General features: G+C 35.6%; 1 protein-coding gene across 1 annotated transcript; it reads left to right on the top strand.

Annotated features, from left to right (window-relative positions):
- The first annotated feature begins 2,183 nt into the window (after positions 1 to 2,183).
- LOC146164442 (ubiquitin-conjugating enzyme E2 N-like) lies at positions 2,184 to 7,723 on the top strand. Its single transcript, XM_083383246.1, has 5 exons — positions 2,184 to 2,308; positions 3,343 to 3,444; positions 6,276 to 6,420; positions 6,859 to 6,999; positions 7,132 to 7,723. Exons 1-5 carry the CDS (start codon positions 2,282 to 2,284, stop codon positions 7,164 to 7,166), a joined length of 450 nt encoding a protein of 149 aa, XP_083239372.1. The 5' UTR covers positions 2,184 to 2,281; the 3' UTR covers positions 7,167 to 7,723.
- The last annotated feature ends 16,192 nt before the right edge of the window (positions 7,724 to 23,915 follow it).

The following is a 23,915-nucleotide window of genomic DNA, read 5'->3' as shown; positions in this document are numbered from 1 at the left end:
CAGATGCAAACAAAATATAAATAAAAAAGGCTATTTGTCTGACAACCTGGTATCAAGGTTTGTGTTGCATGTTACATTACAAATTGATGTATTAGGGCCAAATACATTAAACTATCCATTAAATCAATTCACAATATTTGGGTTAGGGTGCAGGTTAGCAAAGTATTTTTAGACTCAACTTTCAAGTAGGGATGTTTAGAGTAGAATATTGGATCCTTAGATTAGAATTCAAATCGGATTCAAATCCAATTTTGCTGCTCATATCGGGTAATTAGAACAGATACATTTTATTAGTTTTATAACGAAAGTTGCTCGCAAGCCCACGCGTGACACGCTTTGAATTCAACTCAGTAGCAGTGGTGAAATAATTATTGTACTTGATTCAAATTTTCAACTAGTGCAGCAGCAGCGTTTTTGGGGCAGCCAATTACTTGCTGATAACCTTCGGCTAAATATTAATGTTAAGTGTCAATCAAATGTTATTGGGCGAGTGGCCCAATAACATTTGAGTAACTTGTCATGCCAGGTGCAATAATTTCACAATTTTCCTAAAGGCATTGCAATGTAATATTCTATCGTAAAACGCACAAAGTAGCCTCCAGGTTTACTTCAGGTAAACTTTAGACCCATGATATTCAGTGAGGTTCTTAATTGTCAATTAATAGTCAATCTAATGCAGTACTGGAAGTAGTACTTTTGTATTCTTTGCTGGCCATTGTTTCATTGCTACAAAAGATCACTTTGTAGTAGTAAAACTACAACACAACAATGTTGTATAAAACATTCTGATTTTTTAAAGAGTGCATTATGTTGCACTACACTTATTGTATGGAAATAAGGCGCTTGTCTAGAATCCTACCACAATTATTAAATCAACGCACAATATTTGGGTTAGGGTGCGAGTGAGCGTTTGGGTGTGGGTGGGTTAAGTATTATTATATTAATTATTTATTAATAATACTCGACCCACCCTAACCCAAAACGCTAACCCGAACCATAACCCAAATAACGTGCGCTGTGGTAGGAAGCTGGTTCTAGACCAGCGCCAAAATACGTTTGGACAACAACTTGATGTTGCTGGTATTTTTTGTGTAGCTATACACTATAAAATGGGCAACTTCTTTGAATGGCAGTTGTTTAAAATGTTAATTATTTGCAATAAATTTTTTTTATTACAAAATACATATGTTAGCAAATGGTTTTGTGAATAAATGCTGCTAAATTTCTTACAAAAAATAAAAGTCAAATAGAAAATTTAATAGGATTCGACATTCTGGATTTGTTATTGTAGATTCAAGACGTATTGTTCTACAATACCTTGGGATTCTATCTTGAACATCCCGACATCCCAGTTTTGCATTTTTCTCATTTTTTATTCGCGTATAAAAAATAAAAAAAGAACCCTGACACAAGTAGTGTTAGCAATATTAACTCCCGGACCAAAACGCGGAAGGACCCCTTACCAGCGCTCTTTGGGTTAATTCGCCAGACACTCCCGACCTAATATTGCATCAACTGCCTTACCAAAATGTATTTTATGGTCCATCATTATTAATTTGCTCTACGCAGCAAAACAATTCTACAACTTCTAATCGCTCATGCGATATGTTACGCATGAGAGAAGTTAAAAGGTTTTAATCATTTTGGGGCGGTCATTGGCATTCCTTACAATGTAAAAAACGTTTTTCATTGAAAAAAAATGTTTTTTTTATTCTTTCCACTATTTTTACTTTTATATTTTTTTAGCATAAAAGTAAGCTTTCAAATTAGGTAAATTCCGACACACTTCAGTATTATTTCGTTTTCCGGATGACAATAGTTTGGTTTCATTGTCAATGATACCGGCAAGGAGGATTACCTTGGTTTTACAAGCAAATTCGTAACCAACAAATCCTATATCTGTGTTTTATTAATTCACCTAAAACCAGTCTATACATACTTTTTAATTCCTCTGTATGCCTCAAAGAAGATGTAGTATGCTGTTATTTGGTAGTCTTGTGTTTAACATAGTAGAGTCAAAATCGGCGCTGGTCTATAGAATCCTGCCACAACGAACATTATTTGGGTTAGGGTTTGGGTAGGTTAAGCAATATTAATACTTGGCCCACCCTCATCCAAACCCTAACCCAAATATCGTGTGTTGCTTTAATAATTGTTTTAACGCTTTGGTAGGATTCTAGACCAGCGCCCTAAAATCATTATAATTTACACAGGCCAGCAGAACTAGAAAATTTAAAGGTTAGGTTAATTAAAACTGGTTGACTATACTATTAATTTTAAAATGTCAGTACCTCGTCGAATAACCAAGGTAATATTTAGGCTAAATTTTGTTAAATTAAAAAAGTTTATTTCTACACTATATTCATAAAATTGATTGCTGTTTCATATAGGGATGTTTAAAGTCGGCTATGCTTATCAGCACACCTGTTTGTATTCCTAAAATTTAGCACTGAAATAAACTTTCTGAAATTTGGATTAAGGTTGGCAATTCAATTCAGGTGTGCACACAAATTGCTTATCTTAGGGGTTTATCTGCCACAGAATGCACACTGGGCCTAGCTAAGAATAAAAGGCCAAATGAACATTATGTCTTTAGGCTAAAGAGCTATATTAGTCAAACCCTAGCTCTGTAGGCGACATTGTATGTGAACCTATTACCTGATTACTAGGGTAATTATATTTTTAGAAATTTTAACCTGAAAATTTGAAATTTTGACTTAAAAATATATTTAAAAAAAAAAAAAGAAAAGAAAATGTTGTGTGAACTGTTGAAATACAAGGTATAATAGGTAAAAATAGCAAAATACTGTCCAATACATTTGTCCAAATCAGAGATATTCACACTTATATAAAGCAAAAAACGAAGTTCGAGCTCAACCTAGTGCGATAAACTAGGTCTGGGTGGTTATTTCTATCGGCTCGCGTATACCATATATATTGCTATATAGTAAAGATATATTACTGTTAAAATGTTGTTGATTATAATTTAAAACTATTTTGATAAAACGTTAACTGTACATTTATGACAAAACGTTAACTGTACAACAAATTAAAAATCTGACTATATTTTTTTTTTTATTTTTTTATTTATGTATGTGCATTTGTAATCAATTTTGACTTGAAAGAATTTTGATAAATTTTGACCCTTGGTGTAAATTTTTACTTTTTTGACAAGTCAAAAAATAATCACCCTACTGATTACCCTTAAATAAAATAATATTAACAATAAAGCTATATTCATTGGCAAATCATTTACCCCCCTGGAAAGCTAATTAGTAAATTTGTTTATATTATTTTATTAGCGTATGTTACATGTCCTTCATTTTCTATGTTGATATTTAGGAAACACAACGCCTTATAGCTGAACCTGTGCCAGGAATCTGTGCCACTCCATATGAAGATAATATAAGACATTTTCATGTTGTGATAGATGGACCTAAAGATGTAAGTTTTTTCAGCAAACTGAAAAGATTAAGTTTTTTAGCATAGAATTGCATTATAGCAATAACATGTTTTTTGAGTTGGGGAATTACTATGAAAAAGTAATATCTTCATCCACTTACAGCAGGGGTTCCCCACCTGTGGTACGCGTACCACTACGCGAAGGTTTTTTAGGTTGTACGCGAGTAGCTTCCGTTTTTTTATTAAATAAATTCCTGAAGGCAATTCATCATTACGTAACTATCCCTGTTGTTTCGTACCATTACGATCTTTGTAATACAGGTCATGTCATTCGGCAGCAAGGAGCACAGTTGCTTTAAAAAGCCATACAACGCTGTGGGACAGTGGGCGTTAATTATGTCAAATGGTTGCTCTTGATAGATATTATCTACTGTTTATAGCTTAATCTACATTATAGCGTTATTTAATCTAGTTGTGAGCTAAATAGATAAAAATATGATTCAATCAAAAAGGTACTACTTATTACGGCCAATTGGGACTGTGTTTAGTCACAACAGTAATATATGGTTGAAAAAGATCTAAGTTGTGCACCATGCCACCCTCTCCACAAACTGTGTTTTGTCAATTTTAAAAACAAAACTACGATTAAGTTTTGCGCTTCGCGCAAACTACGTACTACTTTTTTTGCGCATCATCAATTGTGGGGAACTCAGACTTTTTGCGCCAATTGTGTGTCATTACACTTTTTAAAACACTATTACCGCAATGTTTTATTTTATCACGACATGTCTGTTAAAATCAGCTTGATGTAAACCAATATATCAAGCACAAGCAACTTTTTTGTGTTTCCTAAATTCAAGTTTAGCTTTAGCTAATACAAACAAAATAAACACAATTTTTTTTCGCGATTCGCGCCATGAGGATTTGACTTTTTATTTTCATGCTGTCTGGTTGATATGTATTTGAAAAACGCCGAATTTATTTTAGAATTATTGTTTAATATCTGAGGGGGGTGCCGTAGAAAAAAGGAAGTGGTAGGCGTGGCAGTGCAGAACGTCCGAGTGGTACAAGATCGTAAAAAGGTTGGGAACCACTGACTTAGTATTCTTATCTTGATTTTAAAAAGCATTGCTGTGTGCCGTGGTAGATCATGCTTTCAACTAATGGGCGTTGGGTGTAGAGATGGGGGTGGAGTGTCATGCTTCGCTACTATTTTCAGCCGTATGTCATTGTGTAATTATACTACCGCATGCCAAAAGGTTTAGATTAGATAGATTATATTATTTTTTAAACCGCAACACTTAGAACGCAGTACAAAGTTTACAAAGAAAATTATAGATGTTTGTTCCAGGATGCAGCAAAAGACTGTAAGGTACATTGAGTCTGATGAAACCTGTTCGCGTTTCAATTTGAACTATATATATACAAAATTATTCATTAGAAAAAAAACATTACACAACACAAAAGTAATAATTATACGCTGAACAACAAGAAATATAAAACAAAAAATCATCTATTTTATCACTAATTGGTGATACCATATTTTATTTTTTGAAGTTAGTTTGCCTAAGCTTTAGGCTTACTGTCTGATTAAATTCTGTTTAGATAGAGAGGCGATAAACCGATATATTGGCCGATGTTTCACTCTTACCGATATATTAATCTAAGTAAATTTGACCCGATATTTTACTGTAAAATTGTTATATAGCACCTAAAAAACAAATATACTTATTTTTAACCCTGAAAATTTGTGTTTTGATTTTAATTTATCGCTGACTGATTTAACATGTTTTTTTTTTTCAAATTGAGAGTTCTATATATATATAATTTTTGAAAAGTGATAGCGGCCCATCTCAACCTGTACCTTGGAACTCTATGTTAATAAATGCTTTGATGTGCACTTAGCTATCATCTACGAGCCTACTATGGATCAGAATATGCTTTTTGAATCCAATAAATTGTTACGAAGTCGTTTGAGTTTAATTCTTGTGAGTTTTCAGTGTAATGCAAGAATGTAAGATCATAGTGGATATTCTGGGCAAATAGGTTTACGTAAAACAAATGTCGCCATTTTTCACAACAAAATACATCTAAAACATTGAAACAACTTTTAAATTAAGGTAACAGTGTTGCCTCAACTTAAAATAGTATTCTTTCGGCTAGAAGCGTGACAAAAACGTCTTGCGAGCCACAGTTTGCCCACATTTTGTATATATACTCAAAATACTGTTTGGGTGCTTTAGCAGGCAAAAGCTGATGTGGTGTAATTAAGTAATAACATTGTTTGACTCTTCAAAATTTCTATAACATTAACATAAGGATGTTTGTTCTATAAATTGAATGAATTTACAAGGTTAATTCCTATAGGGTGAATGTTATTGTTTTATGCAGTGTAAAGCCTATAATTGATTTATTAGTCTATTGTTTAGGCACAAAGAAAATGATAAATATCTAGCTAACAATACCATTAAAGTTATATGCCTTTTTACATGTTAACTGTCCAAATACTTGTAAGTAACAAACTTAAATACTAAACTGTGTGTTTTGCAAGTGTCTATCATTAACAAAATTTTAGTTTTTTTTTTTAACATTTAATCATTAATGCACTTTAACAGCTTTTAAAACTACATTAAAGAAAAACTACACAGTCACATCCAGGCGATTTTTTCATGCCACCTAAAACTCAAAAACAACATGTAACAAAAAACATTTTTCTCTTCACTAATTTTTTACCAATATTTTTTAAATAATGAGTAAAAATATGGTCAATATGAGTCTAGTCATAAGTTGAATTAAAATTTTAGGAGGTTTTTTGAGCTGTAGTACTATGTACCTACAAATTTATGTGTTTTTTGATTTATTTTATGTTGCAGTCGCCATATGAAAATGGAAAATTTCAGTTGGAAATGTTTCTCCCAGAAGAATATCCAATGGCGCCTCCTAAAGTGAGATTTTTAACCAAGATTTATCATCCAAACATCGATAAGCTTGGAAGAATATGCCTCGACATCCTCAAAGGTGGTTTAAAATGCAGTATACTTTGTATAAGTGGAATACTAACGGCTTGAATATAAAAAGCCATTGTTGAACACATCTTGCTTATAAAAGTTTGCAATTCCAGTTATCTACTTTAACAAAAATAAATCCTGTATATATCTATATAAACAATGTATCTATAGATTTTATGTGAATTTTATTTTTTCTTGATGATTTATTATTATTATTAAAGTGATAATATTATTATCAAACTCATTGGGACTTAAAATATCTAGTAAGGAACAAGAATTTGCCCAAAATATAATAGTATTACTTCTGTTATTTATAAGAAACAGTTTTATAATACTTGTTCACTGCTTAGTTATGTAAATTTTATGTGGGATAATATGTTGCCAACCAGTCTTGTGTTTATAGGTGTAGCTATCCAGTTAATTGAAGTGTTATATTTTTCCAACGCAGACAAATGGAGCCCCGCTTTGCAAATGAGAACTGTGTTGCTATCGATTCAAGCTTTGCTTAGCGCACCAAACCCGGATGATCCACTGGCTAATGATGTGGCAGAAACGTGGAAAAAAGATGAATCTAAAGCAATTTTTCAAGGTGCAAGGCTAACTATCAAAGCGTGTTTTTATATTGTGCTAATAATTTTGCTTGTTTGACCAAGAAACAAACATAAGAAATAGAGAACCCCGCTGTTTGAGTTTTTTTTTGACTTAATGTATTTTTTAATAGCGAGATCCTGGACATCAAAGTTTGCAACAAAATAAAGCCATTTGGAACACACAAGGCGACACAGAGATGACATCAATTTGGTCTCCTTAATGAAATATCAACGATTTCCAAACTGTGCATGGGTTCGACCATCTCTTGACTATGATTTGTAGTTTTGCAAGTTTTAGATAACATGTCTCTACAGACGCACAGTCAGCATTTAGGAATATTTTTCTTTATCGTGGTTCTCCAAACTACTGGACATGTTGTGTCCGTTGAATCACAAGCTCAGTATATTTGTATTTAGGAACTTTTTTGTGAATCACTGTCATGGTTAACAAGGGATTTTTTTTTTATAAATAATCTATCTAAAATTTATTTAACGAGTTATTCTCTTTCATGGAGCATAACCATGTCTGCTTTGCCGGTATGCATTAATTGCAGGGTCTCTTGTTGTGTATGATTATAAACCTATCAATGTCGCTCCTAATCCCACATGTTTCACGTGAACCTGATTTGTTGTTTTTTGTCTGTTCATAAGTTAATAATGTGCTATTTTTTGCCGAGTTCCTCTGTGCTGCAAAGTAAAACAATGTTTTTAAATTGACCTTAACCTAAAGAGTGTGATTAATTTGGGTGGGACTATTAAAGTAAGTAAACGTGTACTGGTGTTGAGTGTTTTAGCCAATGGCGCCGTCACACCCGCGACAAAAACACGAAGACAGAACCAGAAAGAACACTAACTTAAAAAATAAAGCACTTTAGATTTGCTAAACCAATCCGACGTACAAATATTTGGTTATAACTAAACAAACAGTGTATAAGGTAATGTAATAAATTTAACTTTAAAAAGATTTTGTTGGGCTAATTGGTAATTAAATAACACTGATACGGGCACCAAGTGTTTTTTCGAGGGTTAAAACAAGAGAAAAGCTAATTTTAATTTTGCAAGGTATTTTTTGTCTCTAAACTGAATGTAAACTTAACCAAATAATAATTAGTGGATTTTAAAAATCTCGTTATAAAAACTGAAATACCTGGAAACCGATTGTAAGGCCTAAATATATAGTTTAATTTATACAGCTGCAAACACTTTTTGTTCTTACACTTCTAATGAATTGGGCTACGATAAAGCTATACAAAACAAACACAATCGATAAACAGGTGAGAAACAAATAAATTTATGCCGGGCGCCTTCAGAAAGACTATTTACTATTAGTAAAGTCAGTTGGCCTAATCAGCATTGTACTACAAGCAAGGCGCGCGCTTCGGAACCGGCTCTCTGCCGACTGAGGTACGGTTCAGTGGCTGTCCAAGAAACGACCATGGCACCGTTGCATGCTGCATTGTGTGCGTACGCACAACTGCATGTTGGAGAATCATCATCCGCAAAACTATTAGAAGCGGAATTCTTCACTGCTCTCTGCAACATGGGTAAAAATAAATCCCCTGGGCTAGACGTTTTTCCAGCAGAGTTTTATATCACCTTTTGGGACAATATCAAATGCGTCTATATGGCAGCTTGGCGACATACAGTAAATACAGGTAGGCTATCAGCTTCTCAGTCAGAAGCAGTGGTAACTCTACTTCCAAAAGCTTATAAAGATCATCTTCAACCGGGAAATTTTAGACCGATAACGCTTTTGAATGTAGACTACAAAATTGCTTCAAAAGTAGTTAACACCAGGATCCGAGGGGTACTAAACGACATTAACTCGTCTGCGCAAAATGGTTTTATTCCAAAACGATACATAGGCACTAATATTCGTCTTTTGTTCGATATCATTGACTGCGCCGACTATTACGACATACCTGGCGCGATACTGTCTTTAGACATGTTCAAGGCCTTTGACACGGTAAACTGGGACTTCATATATACAGCCTTAGCTGCTTTCGGGTTCGGGGACAAGATTATTAAATTGATCGAATGTTTTTACCAAAATCCTTCGTGCGTAATTGTTAACAACAACTTTTTATCAAAATCGTTTAACGTTGAACGTGGCGTACGCCAGGGAGACCCTCTCTCTCCAACTTTAGGAATGATCAATATAGATAATTACTTGTTAGCCTTACATACGAAATGGATCTCTAAACTACTTGACGAAAACGCGGAAGCTGATTGGAAACAAATCGAAGGCCCCTTGATCCAAGGTAACAGATTAGAAGCGCTTCTTAATGGGAACATAGGAACAAACAATGCAATCACAAGGCGTATACTTGCTATGCGAACGTTACGTTGCGCAATGATGGCGTGCAAACAACTCTTGGAAATTATAGATCCAAAGTCAAACAGCCGTCCGCTTTGGCTAAACAAAAAGTAAAATTCCGCTCAAAAGTTTTTTTTATGCCATCACTTATACATTCCAATATAATCTTTCACCAGGATTTATTGAATAGAAACGGCGAGTATCTACAATATGACACATTAGTAAATAAATTTAACTTTACACCTAACAACACAGATTTTGTCCAATTCATAAAATTAATATCGAGTCTCCCAGAAGAATGGGAGTCGGGTAGCGCAACAACGTCCCGATCGTATAGAACCCAAACATTAAAATTATTTATCCAGCAGTATAACTCCACCAAATCGGTTTACGAAAAAATACAAACAACAATTCTCTTTCCTCCAAAAGCTCAATTAAAATGGCACTGGACCTTAAATTGCGGGAGTGCACGTCTGCCATGGGAGAAAATTTACCGCAACCTCTACAATTCAACAATCGAAAACAAACTAAGAAGCTTTCAGATAAAGTTTAACTTGGGCGCAATTGTTACAAATGACTCCCTTTATTCGTTCGGTAAAACCGAATCTAACCAATGTACTTTTTGCAAAAAGGCCACGGAAACCCTGTACCACTTGTTTTATTTGTGTCCTGTTACGTGTCTATACTGGGAAAACGTGAGTGCTTGGTTAAGTACTAAACTACGAATATCGTGTGTTTTTTCCCGCGAGCAATTACTCTTTGGAGTGCACAAAAACGAACCGTGCAAAACATTTGTGAATTGTGTCCTTTTATGCGCGCGATATGTTTTTTATCAATGTAAATATGCCGGCACTGTCCCGACTATGTTACGCTTTTTACTGTTGCTATCTTCTGTGCGAACTTCCGAGCGATATTCGGCTTTAAAAAGAGGAAGTATGACAAAACACAAAAGTAAATGGTCGTTAGCTGCTTGAGAGCTTCACTATTTTGATTTGTTTTTCTTGTTCGTTTTTTTCGCTATCTATTTTATTAACAAAAAAAAAGGGGGGGGGGGTCATCATCCGGATAAGGCAACTAAGTCATGGGTCTATACCAGGGGTCGGCAACCCCTGGCACGCGTGCCAAAAGTGTTCACAGCAGGACTGTGGAATCGTATTCGAGAAAGACTAGGTAAAACTACACGATTTCGAAGTGTGCGCATGCGAAACTGATAAATCGATTTAATACAGACATGGACAACATGCGGTCCACGGGCCGGATCCGGCCAGCCAACCAGTTTAGTCCGGCCCGCGGCTTATTTTCGTTGCGAGTTTTTACATATTTGGTTGTATCGTAAACACTTTTTCCAGGAACGGATTTAGTAATGACCTGGCCAAATTTGATTTTTAGCCTGTTTTAAATACTAAAACGGAAATTATTTTCGCTTCGGTCGAAAATACTACGCCTCTAAAATACGAACAAGATATATACGGTTTTCTGAACTCTGAAATATACCGTTTCACATTTTGTCAATCTAATTTGGTTAATGTCATGTTGCGTGTTTCATTCGATGGATAAACACTAACATATCAAGCATGTACATTTTTAATTTGTGCTCAATGCGTCACGTCCCTCTCTGAATGTAACATAAGTTTGCATTTTAGAATAGTCTCAAATTTTTTTGCGCTTCGCGCAACGTTTTGCGACCTTTTTTTAAATTCGACTTAAATTGCAAATTTTCGCACAACTCTAAACGTAATAATAAGTTAGTTATTTTTTATAGCGTCATAGTATGACGTCATATTGTGTGTATTTGAAACAGGGAGTCGAACCGGAACGGAACCGGAACTGAACTGAATAATTTGAAAGTACCTGAACCTTAACCGAACCCGTAAATATTATATTGTATCTGAACCAGAACATAAACCGGTTTTGAAATAACGATGGTTGAACCGGAGCTGAACCGGAACTTTTAAATTCCTCTGAACCGAAACCGGAGCTGAACCGGATTCCGAAAAAATCCTTGAACCCGAACCGAACCTGAACCGAAAAAGTCAACGGTTGGCCCGCTACAACGTTTTAACTTTCTCATGCTGCCCGCTGTTAAAAATAATTGCCCACCCCCAGGGCCGGATTTACCAATATGCTAGGCAGGCTGAAGCCTAGGGCCTCAACGTCAAGGGGCCTCGAAATTCGGTTTCGAAGTTTGCAATTCTTTTAAAAACTTGACAAGTTTAAACCCCATCTAAAGTATATATATAAAAAAATGACGTAATAATGACTTTTTACAACGTGGAATACAAACTGTATTCAACCACGTTGTAAAAAGTCATTATTACGTCGTTTGTATCATAATAAAGGCAATTATTACGCGCATTCTGCTGAAAGCTTCTACGTTAAAGTACCGTAGTTTTCTCTGCAAAAAACAGTATCGGTAGTTGACATGTTGCTACAGATATTGTGTTTCTTACCGTTAATGTGGTAAATTATACGTTCCATCAATTGAAATTTACTAATGTTATTGACCTATCTTATTATAAGACGTCTTGGTATTGCTAACCTGCGTTAAGAATAGATCAAGCAATAATCTTATTTCATAATTTTTTTAACTTCTTTTAATTAAAAAATTGCACCCATGAATGTGGAAAATAAAAAAAAAGAAGTACATACAAAAGAAGTACACTGCTTTATATATTGGCGTTTCAAATTGTTGGGCGCGTTGACTTAAAAGTTAAGATTAAAAACATGGCATTAACTAAATTAGCTTGACAAAAGGTGAATCGGTATTTCAGAGTTTAGAAAACGGTCGCTATTTCTTTCATATTTTATAGACGGAATACTTTCGACGCGCAAAAATATGCAAATATTAGGCTAAGTTTGTTAAACTTTCGTTGGAGAGAGTGCCACAGTGCAGAAAACACTATTTGTCTGTAAAGTTGCCAAAAATCGAGCGGAACATACGAGAAAGACAAAAGAGATTCGCGCTGAGCGCGAAAACAATTTCCGTTTTAGTATTTAAAACTGGCCAAAAATCGAATTTAGCGGGGTCATGACCAGATCCGTCTCTGGAAAAATTGTTTACGATACAACAAGCATGTAGAGGGATAAAAGACAGAGAACACCTTATAAGAGGCGAAATATATAGGTACGTTTAAATACTGGCCCAATTAATTCGATATGCTTGGAGATTCTTATTTCCAAACGCATTATAGTATTCTGCTTTATAACAGTTTTTACCGTGTTCTTGGGCAAATTTTTGGCGTATGCCGGAATCGTTGATAAGTAGTTCTTCATTACGGCAGATCAAAAGATATACATTGTCGATTCCACGGCTTATAATTGATAACACTTAAAATAAACGTTTTTTCTGATATGCTTATCCAAACTTTGTCTCGATTTGCTTGTAATATGTTCTACAATTTTAGTGTAGGCCAACAATATAATATTTAATAGAAAGTATAAACTCCTTAAATTAGCATCTATAGACAGTGTTGCCATACCGCCCTTATTTCTAAGATTTGTCCTTATTTTTAAGTGCCAGGTCTTAGAAAACCTAAATCTCCTTATTTTTGACACGTGTCCTTATTTTGTCTGATTTCCAACTATTAGAGAAGTTTGATCGTTTTCCTCTGTTATCCGGTGTTGCATAATCCTTAAATTATTCTTTTGCGCTGAGATTTTATGACATCATAAATGAAAAGTAGGCTACCCCGTAGGCGTGGCGTACATGGCACAGGATTTGACTTCTAAGTGGTGAGATAGCTAGGGCAGTGGAGGCTGCTGTACCAGGGGGAACACACAATAAGACGTAAAAAGCAACAATACCTAAAGCAGAAAAATCAATAATACCATATAGTATTAATACCAACGACATAATAAAGCTAACTACGAATTAATATCTAGTACACAATTAGATCGAATTCGTCAGAATAATACCTAAATCTGTCGGAATACGTCCTAAATTATTTGGAAAAAGGCCTAAATTCATCAGAATAAGTTCTGAATTTTTCGGAATAAGACCTATAAATGGCCTAAATAACGCCTGAAACTGTATAGTGTATGGAGAGGGGTTTGGACAATCGGAGGCCGTCGGTCTGGCATCGGCCGTTTTTGTGACTACGTTTGGACGCCCTAGTCTGATCGGCGTCGTCAGGGCGCCGCTGTTTTGGCACCGAATTTTTTATTCTGTTTCGGGTTATTGGTGGGTAATGGGTTAGGGTTAAAATTAGTATAGGGGAGTTATAGTGATGTACTTAGGGGTGGGGTTTGGGGTTAGGTAAAGTGTTCTTTAGGCCCGATTCTGACCGTTTAGGTCTTATGCCGACGTATTTCGGACTTATTTCGATTTTTAGACGGTAGGCCTACTACGACTATCAGGTATTCCTATTTTGGTCTATTCCGAACTGTGTTTTATTCTGACGTTGATGTTGTTCTTATCTGGGCTGGAGTCCGTACCATAGGATAGAGCAGCTGGCGACATTTTAGCAGTACAAAGTTACTTCTACTGCTGTTTAGGCTACAACAGAATAGGGTGCGGCGAAGGCAGCATTTATTGCGAAGTGATTGTTAATGAAAGGAAATGGATTCAGTGCAGTCGACATTTGGACTAAGGCAGTAAAAGCTATAAGAAGGGGTGGCAAACACGTCGATCGCGACCGACGGTTCGACCACTCGACGCCAAATTTTACCTGGTCGATCGCGTTGATTACATGTCAGCTTTCAAAAATAGCGTTCTTCAAGCAACATTAATAGGAATAGAATGAAAAACTGACCACAAACCTTGATAAATTGCTGGAGCACATTTTTCTGGCAAAAAATATGGAATGTGATATGACACGGCTCGTATAAACACAATGCATGTCCAAAAACGTTTTTTAAATGCTAATCTAATTTTTCGGATGTCCTTTTTTTTGGGTCCATGTCGATGGCATCATAGATATAGGCCTAATGTCGAAATTACTTAAGTCAAAGTCAAGTCGAAAAGATAGCAAATCAAGTCCCAGTCAAAGTCATTATGTTGCCCAAGTCCAGTCCGAGTTAAGTCGTTATTACTGCAAGTCACCAAGCCAAACCACTAATACAATAATAAAGCAATGATAAACCATTAAAATACGAAATCTAGTCCGATTTTTATAAGCAATAATTCAATTAAAAATAACAAAAAAAACATGTAGGCGTACCAATCTAATCGTTTTATTAGCAAAACGCTTGCTCTAAATAGCTCAATTTTAATATAAAATATTAAATGAAAACCCCTAATTTCAAGTCAAATTAAGTCATTAAAAAACAGTGTCTTAAGTTCACTTTATTGACTTGGTCTAAACTTTTTACTACCGCGCTCCCTTAGATATAACATAAGTATCATACTAAATCAAAATCAGCATTTTTCGGTTACATATTAGTGCGACAACATGGTGCCCAACCCCTTCGCACAATTTAGTTCTCTATCAAGTTATCATACTGTTATGACTAACACAGCCCAAATCGGCCGTAATAAGTAGCAAATATTCTCACAAAAACGAGAAATTATGTTCGCAAATCGCAAAATTATGAGCATTTCTTCAGTTACTTATTTACACATGTGTAATTTTAATCTAAAGTACAGGACATCATGAAAAAATTAACAACAAACGCAACATGAAACTAAGTTAGATATTTTGAGTAGAGTTTGCGCCCCCTTGAAAATTGTTTGGCGCCGCTCCGGTTAATTAAGAACAACTGGTTTAGACCTTCCTGTAATTTTGCTGACGCTATACTATTAGCCAATACTTTTCCACAGAGAAGTTCTCTTATTATTATTGCGATCCAATGCAACAACAGTAAATCAATTTATTCTGTATTCTTTAATATATTCCATTTTCGTTTTTACCCTTATTTTCGATGTACATTCGGTGTTTTTGGGTTAAGTGTGTTGCTAATGCGTCGCATTAAAACAGGATACATTGTGACATCTCTATAAAAAATAAGGTTCAACAAGTAATCTCAATCTTTGATATTTATTGGTAACAGTGGCAATCAGCAAAAAAGTAAAAAATTCACATTATGTAATCAATTATTGCCTAACATGTTATTGCCACACATTTAAAACGTTTTAACCACTGGTCTAATTGAAAATAAATTAAACTCTCAGTTTTTGAGTTTACACTGCACGGTATAAATAGAATCAACCAAAACTGGCGAAAACAACTAACAACACAACGAAGATCGCCGGAAGCGCAAAAAAGTTGCATTTACGTTCTAGAAAAAATATAGTGTTTGGGCACATGGCCTCGTGCTGCCTTTAGTAATGTGCTACTTTACTGCATACCGCGCATGAGAGCATAGCCGTTGGCAATTAGTCCTATTACATTGATGTATTGGGATGTCGTCGAAGTCTGTGGTATATTATACAAAAGTTGTTTGATATCTGTGGTTTTCGTTCGCCAAATGTTAGTTTGGCAATGCAATTATGTAAATCAGCATCCATATTACATCGATTTGTTTGCTATGTCACAATTCCAAATCGGATTAAGATATGTTTGTTGAAATACTATGTAAAATGACCTAAAACAAACAATGGGCACTTAAACGAATTTATTAATTTTGTGGAAGTTGCCATTTGAGAGTGTATGACATGACACGGACAATTGCAACGTTTCTCGCTCGATCCACTTAACAGTTACACACCAACGGCCGCTGCCAGCTATAGATTTTTGTTTGTCTAGTCTTGTCGCTGTGTACTTTTTTTTAGAGATTTATATGTCGGTTGTTTGTTTGGAGGTCGTTGTGTTCGTTGCGAAAGAATAAGGCAGAAGTATAGTAAACGCTGCAAACTAGCAGAAAACAAGCAGCACGCATAAGTCCAGGGGTTAAGTAGAAAAAGCCTTCTTAGGATGGTAAAATGAAGGATGGCATCGTCTGTCTCACTTTAATGGGCTTCCCTTAAACTTGGAGTAAAGCTGAGCTCAACAAAAGGATCGGCTACAGCTCCCGCTTTGCGCTTGCTTCTCCATGGGGAGTTAGGCGTGGGCCACTTTTTGTCAGTTGATGAGCGGTAGTTGTTTTTTGTAGAGAAATATTTTTATGTCAAGTTGTTGAAGTTTTGCTGCCTATAGTTAAGATGCTGCAAAAAATTCGCCAGGATTGTCATTTATAAAATGCTTTGTTGACTGTCGCTCAACCTCCTCAAAAACACCTTTATTCAAAAGTTCAGTTGAAACAAAGCCACTTTGTATATGTGACAGTGTGGTAATGACTTAAGGTAATGCCTTGACTTAAGTTACTTTTTTTTCAAATGACTTGACTTGATGGGCCGAAAATTTATTTTCGGGACATATCTTGTTTTTGCCGTTATTATATGGGCCGAAAATTTATTTTCGGGACATATCTTGTTTTTGCCGTTATTATATGGGCCGAAAATATATTTTCGGGACATATCTTGTTTTTGCCGTTATTATATGGGCCGAAAATTTATTTTCGGGACATATCTTGTTTTTGCCGTTATTATATGGGCCGAAAATTTATTTTCGGGACATATCTTGTTTTTGCCGTTATTCTTTTTTGGTTTCCTATGGTTTCCTATGGTTTCCTATGGTTTCCTATGGTTTCCTATGGTATGTTTCAGACCGAGTTTTGTCCGAAGCTTTATAGAAAAAGTAGACATCGTAGAACCTTCAAATTTTCAGACATGGCGTAGAGTGGTATGTAGGTGCTTTGTAAAAGTTTATGAGGCTGCACTCCCAGGGGCCTTTGCTTGGTGGGTAAAAACCTGAAATATTGCGTTTTAGCACTTTGTAGCTAACGACAGCCATCTAGCAGCAGAAAAACTTTCATACAGAATTCGTTCATATTCGCTTGCTTTGTCCAGCTCGCGTCGCGACGAGGCGGCTGCTGGCATCCCTGCTGCGCCCTATTGTCCCGCGCGTGCAACATTTGTGTTGGAAGTGGCTTGCCTAGTAAAACTATGCACATGCGACTTGCCTTTCATAAAGAGGCCTCTCTAAGTAAAAAAACCTATTGCTCTTACAACACAAAATATTTTACCACCGCAAATTTAAATGCGAATCCTACAGGCAGTGTACACATCTCTGTTAGCACATGTTGTAATTGTTGCACCATTCAAACATATCAACACCAGGTCTAAGCAAATATAATTATACAAGGGCCGCAACAACAAAAAGCTTAAGTTTAACGCATTCTTAACGACGACGTTACAAAGCTACGTCATAACATGGCGTCATAAATAAATAAATCTTGCGTTTATTGGATTTAAATTGGCAAAACTTTCAATATAAAACGTGGCTTATTAGGCACATAAAAGTGTTTGCATATTGCTCAAAACTAAAGATTTAAACTCTGTTTCAACAGTGATTGCTCAGACCAAGGCATGGTAAAAATTTACACAGTAAAAGTTAGAAAAAGTATAGCAAACCATAGACGTTAAATCATTTAGAGAGAATGAAAATATTGACTTTTTAAACATGCTAGCTGACCAAAATGTGATAACATGGCCGTAAGCATTATCTACGTAAATTTTTATTGATCAAATGTATGTTTCGATCATTTGCCAAAATCTACGCCATATTTGAACCCCCTTCGCTTCAAAGCCATAAGTTATTATATTATTATACACAACTTATAATTGTGTGTAGATATGTTGGATTGGAGTAACATACAGAACAGGTGCAAATAGCAAATATTCTCCAAATACGATGTTTCCAATATTCTCCAAATCGTATTTCATCGTATTGTCGCGGTAATACACAAAGAGGTAAGGCCGTGAATAAAGTTTCACCCACCGTACAATTAACGGAGGGAAGCATTTCGAGTAGGGATGTTCAAGGCAGAATATCGGCGACACATTTATAATGCTTGCTTTAAATGCGGCGTCAGCATTTTTTGGGGCGACCAATTACTTCGCGATAAGCTTCGCCTAATAATTAAGTGTCAATAGGGTGTATTTACCGCCGCAAGTTTAAATGCGAAATCTTAAGGCAGTCTACGCCTCTCTGTTAGCACCTGTTGTGCATCTTGCTCCAACCAGCATACCAACATCAGGCCTAAACTTATCTAGCAAAACTTTCGATTTAATAGTTTGCGTATTAGGCACGTAATAGTGTTTTTCATATTGTTTGAAACGACAGATTTAAAGCCTGTTTTAACAGTGATTGCTCGGACCAAGCTATGGTAAAAAATTACCTAGTGAAAGTTTGCAAAAGTATAGCAAACCATAGGCGTTAAACCATTTTTAGTCTTTAAGAGAATGATAATATTTGATTTTCAAACACGTAAGCTGGTCAAAATTTAATAAAATAGCCATATGCATTATCTAAGTAAATTCTATTTATCAAATATATGTTTCGATCATTCCCCAAATTCTACGCCATATTTGAACTCCTTTCGCATCAAAGGCATATTTTAAGTGGGGAAGTTTTCGGCCCATATCTGTTTTTGCTTGCAGAAACAAGTTAAGGAAAATGAAAAACAAAATATATAATATAAAGTACACAATACAAAATATTAAAAAAAAAATTAAAAAAAAAAAAAATTAAAATAAAGTAAAAATTGAAAATAAACACTAAGCCCTGAAAATATATCCCCTGACAAAATATACAACAACCGCACCCCCGTCTAGTTCTTTTTTGGTTTCCTATGGTTTCCTATGGTTTCCTATGGTTTGTTTCAGACCGAGTTTTGTCCGAAGCTTTATAGAAAAAGTAGACATCGTAGAACCTTCAAATTTTTAGACATGGCGTAGAGTGGTATGTAGGTGCTTTGTAAAAGTTTATGAGGCTGCACTCCCAGGGGCCTTTGCTTGGGGGGTAAAAACCTGAAATATTGCGTTTTAGCACTTTGTAGCTAACGACAGCCATCTAGCAGCAGAAAAACTTTCATACAGAATTCGTTCACATTCGCTTGCTTTGTCCAGCTCGCGTCGCGACGAGGCGGCTGCTGGCATCCCTGCTGCGCCCTATTGTCCCGCGCGTGCAACATTTGTGTTGGAAGTGGCTTGCCTAGTAAAACTATGCACATGCGACTTGCCTTTCATAAAGAGGCCTCTCTAAGTAAAAAAACCTATTGCTCTTACAACACAAAATATTTTACCACCGCAAATTTAAATGCGAATCCTACAGGCAGTGTACACATCTCTGTTAGCACATGTTGTAATTGTTGCACCATTCAAACATATCAACACCAGGTCTAAGCAAATATAATTATACAAGGGCCGCAACAACAAAAAGCTTAAGTTTAACGCATTCTTAACGACGACGTTACAAAGCTACGTCATAACATGGCGTCATAAATAAATAAATCTTGCGTTTATTGGATTTAAATTGGCAAAACTTTCAATATAAAACGTGGCTTATTAGGCACATAAACGTGTTTGCATATTGCTCAAAACTACAGATTTAAACTCTGTTTCAACAGTGATTGCTCAGACCAAGGCATGGTAAAAATTTACACAGTAAAAGTTGGAAAAAGTATAGCAAACCATAGACGTTAAATCATTTAGAGAGAATGAAAATATTGACTTTTTAAACATGCTAGCTGACCAAAATGTAATAACATGGCCGTAAGCATTATCTACGTAAATTTTTATTGATCAAATGTATGTTTCGATCATTTGCCAAAATTTACGCCATATTTGAACCCCCTTCGCTTCAAAGCCATAAGTTATTATATTATTATACACAACTTATAATTGTGTGTAGATATGCTGGATTGGAGTAACATACAGAACAGGTGCAAATAGCAAATATTCTCCAAATACGATGTTTCCAATATTCTCCAAATCGTATTTCATCGTATTGTCGCGGTAATACACAAAGAGGTAAGGCCGTGAATAAAGTTTCACCCACCGTACAATTAACGGAGGGAAGCATTTCGAGTAGGGATGTTCAAGGCAGAATATCGGCGACACATTTATAATGCTTGCTTTAAATGCGGCGTCAGCATTTTTTGGGGCGACCAATTACTTCGCGATAAGCTTCGCCTAATAATTAAGTGTCAATAGGGTGTATTTACCGCCGCAAGTTTAAATGCGAAATCTTAAGGCAGTCTACGCCTCTCTGTTAGCACCTGTTGTCCATCTTGCTCCAACCAGCATACCAACATCAGGCCTAAACTTATCTAGCAAAACTTTCGATTTAATAGTTTGCGTATTAGGCACGTAATAGTGTTTTTCATATTGTTTGAAACGACAGATTTAAAGCCTGTTTTAACAGTGATTGCTCGGACCAAGCTATGGTAAAAAATTACCTAGTAAAAGTTTGCAAAAGTATAGCAAACCATAGGCGTTAAACAATTTTTAGTCTTTAAGAGAATGATAATATTTGATTTTCAAACACGTAAGCTGGTCAAAATTTAATAAAATAGCCATATGCATTATCTAAGTAAATTCTATTTATCAAATATATGTTTCGATCATTCCCCAAATTCTAAGCCATATTTGAACCCCTTTCGCATCAAAGGCATATTTTAAGTGGGGAAGTTTTCGGCCCATATCTGTTTTTGCTTGCAGAAACAAGTTAAGGAAAATGAAAAACAAAATATATAATATACAGTACACAATACAAAATATTAAAAAAAAAATTAAAAAAAAAAAAATTAAAATAAAGTAAAAATTGAAAATAAACACTAAGCCCTGAAAATATATCCCCTGACAAAATATACAACAACCGCACCCCCGTCTAGTTCTTTTTTGGTTTCCTATGGTTTCCTATGGTTTCCTATGGTTTGTTTCAGACCGACTTTTGTCCGAAGCTTTATAGAAAAAGTAGACATCGTAGAACCTTCAAATTTTCAGACATGGCGTAGAGTGGTATGTAGGTGCTTTGTAAAAGTTTATGAGGCTGCACTCCCAGGGGCCTTTGCTTGGGGGGTAAAAACCTGAAATATTGCGTTTTAGCACTTTGTAGCTAACGACAGCCATCTAGCAGCAGAAAAACTTTCATACAGAATTCGTTCATATTCGCTTGCTTTGTCCAGCTCGCGTCGCGACGAGGCGGCTGCTGGCATCCCTGCTGCGCCCTATTGTCCCTCGCGTGCAACATTTGTGTTGGAAGTGGCTTGCCTAGTAAAACTATGCACATGCGACTTGCCTTTCATAAAGAGGCCTCTCTAAGTAAAAAAACCTATTGCTCTTACAACACAAAATATTTTACCACCGCAAATTTAAATGCGAATCCTACAGGCAGTGTACACATCTCTGTTAGCACATGTTGTAATTGTTGCACCATTCAAACATATCAACACCAGGTCTAAGCAAATATAATTATACAAGGGCCGCAACAACAAAAAGCTTAAGTTTAACGCATTCTTAACGACGACGTTACAAAGCTACGTCATAACATGGCGTCATAAATAAATAAATCTTGCGTTTATTGGATTTAAATTGGCAAAACTTTCAATATAAAACGTGGCTTATTAGGCACATAAACGTTGTTTTTAATAGTTTGCGTATTAGGCACGTAATAGTGTTTTTCATATTGCTAAAAACTACAGATTTAAACTCTGTTTCAACAGTGATTGCTCAGACCAAGGCATGGTAAAAATTTACACAGTAAAAGTTGGAAAAAGTATAGCAAACCATAGACGTTAAATCATTTAGAGAGAATGAAAATATTGACTTTTTAAACATGCTAGCTGACCAAAATGTAATAACATGGCCGTAAGCATTATCTACGTAAATTTTTATTGATCAAATGTATGTTTCGATCATTTGCCAAAATCTACGCCATATTTGAACCCCCTTCGCTTCAAAGCCATAAGTTATTATATTATTATACACAACTTATAATTGTGTGTAGATATGTTGGATTGAAGTAACATACAGAACAGGTGCAAATAGCAAATATTCTCCAAATACGATGTTTCCAATATTCTCCAAATCGTATTTCATCGTATTGTCGCGGTAATACACAAAGAGGTAAGGCCGTGAATAAAGTTTCATCCACCGTACAATTAACGGAGGGAAGCATTTCGAGTAGGGATGTTCAAGGCAGAATATCGGCGACACATTTATAATGCTTGCTTTAAATGCGGCGCAGCATTTTTTGGAGCGACCAATTACTTCGCGATAAGCTTCGCCTAATAATTAAGTGTCAATAGGGTGTATTTACCGCCGCAAGTTTAAATGCGAAATCTTAAGGCAGTCTACGCCTCTCTGTTAGCACCTGTTGTGCATCTTGCTCCAACCAGCATACCAACATCAGGCCTAAACTTATCTAGCAAAACTTTCGATTTAATAGTTTGCGTATTAGGCACGTAATAGTGTTTTTCATATTGTTTGAAACGACAGATTTAAAGCCTGTTTTAACAGTGATTGCTCGGACCAAGCTATGGTAAAAAATTACCTAGTGAAAGTTTGCAAAAGTATAGCAAACCATAGGCGTTAAACCATTTTTAGTCTTTAAGAGAATGATAATATTTGATTTTCAAACACGTAAGCTGGTCAAAATTTAATAAAATAGCCATATGCATTATCTAAGTAAATTCTATTTATCAAATATATGTTTCGATCATTCCCCAAATTCTACGCCATATTTGAACCCCTTTCGCACCAAAGGCATATTTTAAGTGGGAAAGTTTTCGGCCCATATCTGTTTTTGCTTGCAGAAACAAGTTAAGGAAAATGAAAAACAAAATATATAATATAAAGTACACAATACAAAATATTAAAAAAAAAATTTAAAAAAAAAAAATTAAAATAAAGTAAAAATTGAAAATAAACACTAAGCCCTGAAAATATATCCCCTGACAAAATATACAACAACCGCACCCCCGTCTAGTTATATGGGCCGAAAATTTATTTTCGGGACATATCTTGTTTTTGCCGTTATTCTTTTTTGGTTTCCTATGGTTTCCTATGGTTTCCTATGGTTTCCTATGGTTTCCTATGGTTTCCTATGGTATGTTTCAGACCGAGTTTTGTCCGAAGCTTTATAGAAAAAGTAGACATCGTAGAACCTTCAAATTTTCAGACATGGCGTAGAGTGGTATGTAGGTGCTTTGTAAAAGTTTATGAGGCTGCACTCCCAGGGGCCTTTGCTTGGTGGGTAAAAACCTGAAATATTGCGTTTTAGCACTTTGTAGCTAACGACAGCCATCTAGCAGCAGAAAAACTTTCATACAGAATTCGTTCATATTCGCTTGCTTTGTCCAGCTCGCGTCGCGACGAGGCGGCTGCTGGCATCCCTGCTGCGCCCTATTGTCCCGCGCGTGCAACATTTGTGTTGGAAGTGGCTTGCCTAGTGAAACTATGCACATGCGACTTGCCTTTCATAAAGAGGCCTCTCTAAGTAAAAAAACCTATTGCTCTTACAACACAAAATATTTTACCACCGCAAATTTAAATGCGAATCCTACAGGCAGTGTACACATCTCTGTTAGCACATGTTGTAATTGTTGCACCATTCAAACATATCAACACCAGGTCTAAGCAAATATAATTATACAAGGGCCGCAACAACAAAAAGCTTAAGTTTAACGCATTCTTAACGACGACGTTACAAAGCTACGTCATAACATGGCGTCATAAATAAATAAATCTTGCGTTTATTGGATTTAAATTGGCAAAACTTTCAATATAAAACGTGGCTTATTAGGCACATAAACGTGTTTGCATATTGCTCAAAACTA

This window comes from Ascidiella aspersa, chromosome 2 (genome assembly GCF_963924565.1).
Source record: "Ascidiella aspersa chromosome 2, kaAscAspe10.2, whole genome shotgun sequence".
Lineage (NCBI taxonomy): Eukaryota > Metazoa > Chordata > Ascidiacea > Phlebobranchia > Ascidiidae > Ascidiella > Ascidiella aspersa.
This window is presented reverse-complemented; position numbering and strand designations above follow the sequence as displayed.

Bases quoted from the DNA above. Each gene is read 5' to 3' on its own strand.
- LOC146164442 (XM_083383246.1), top strand. From the start codon at position 2,282: ATGTCAGTACCTCGTCGAATAACCAAG. The intron at 6,421-6,858 runs GTGGTTTAAAAT...TTTCCAACGCAG, and splicing joins ATGCCTCGACATCCTCAAAG to ACAAATGGAGCCCCGCTTTG. The intron at 7,000-7,131 runs GTGCAAGGCTAA...ATTTTTTAATAG, and splicing joins ATCTAAAGCAATTTTTCAAG to CGAGATCCTGGACATCAAAG.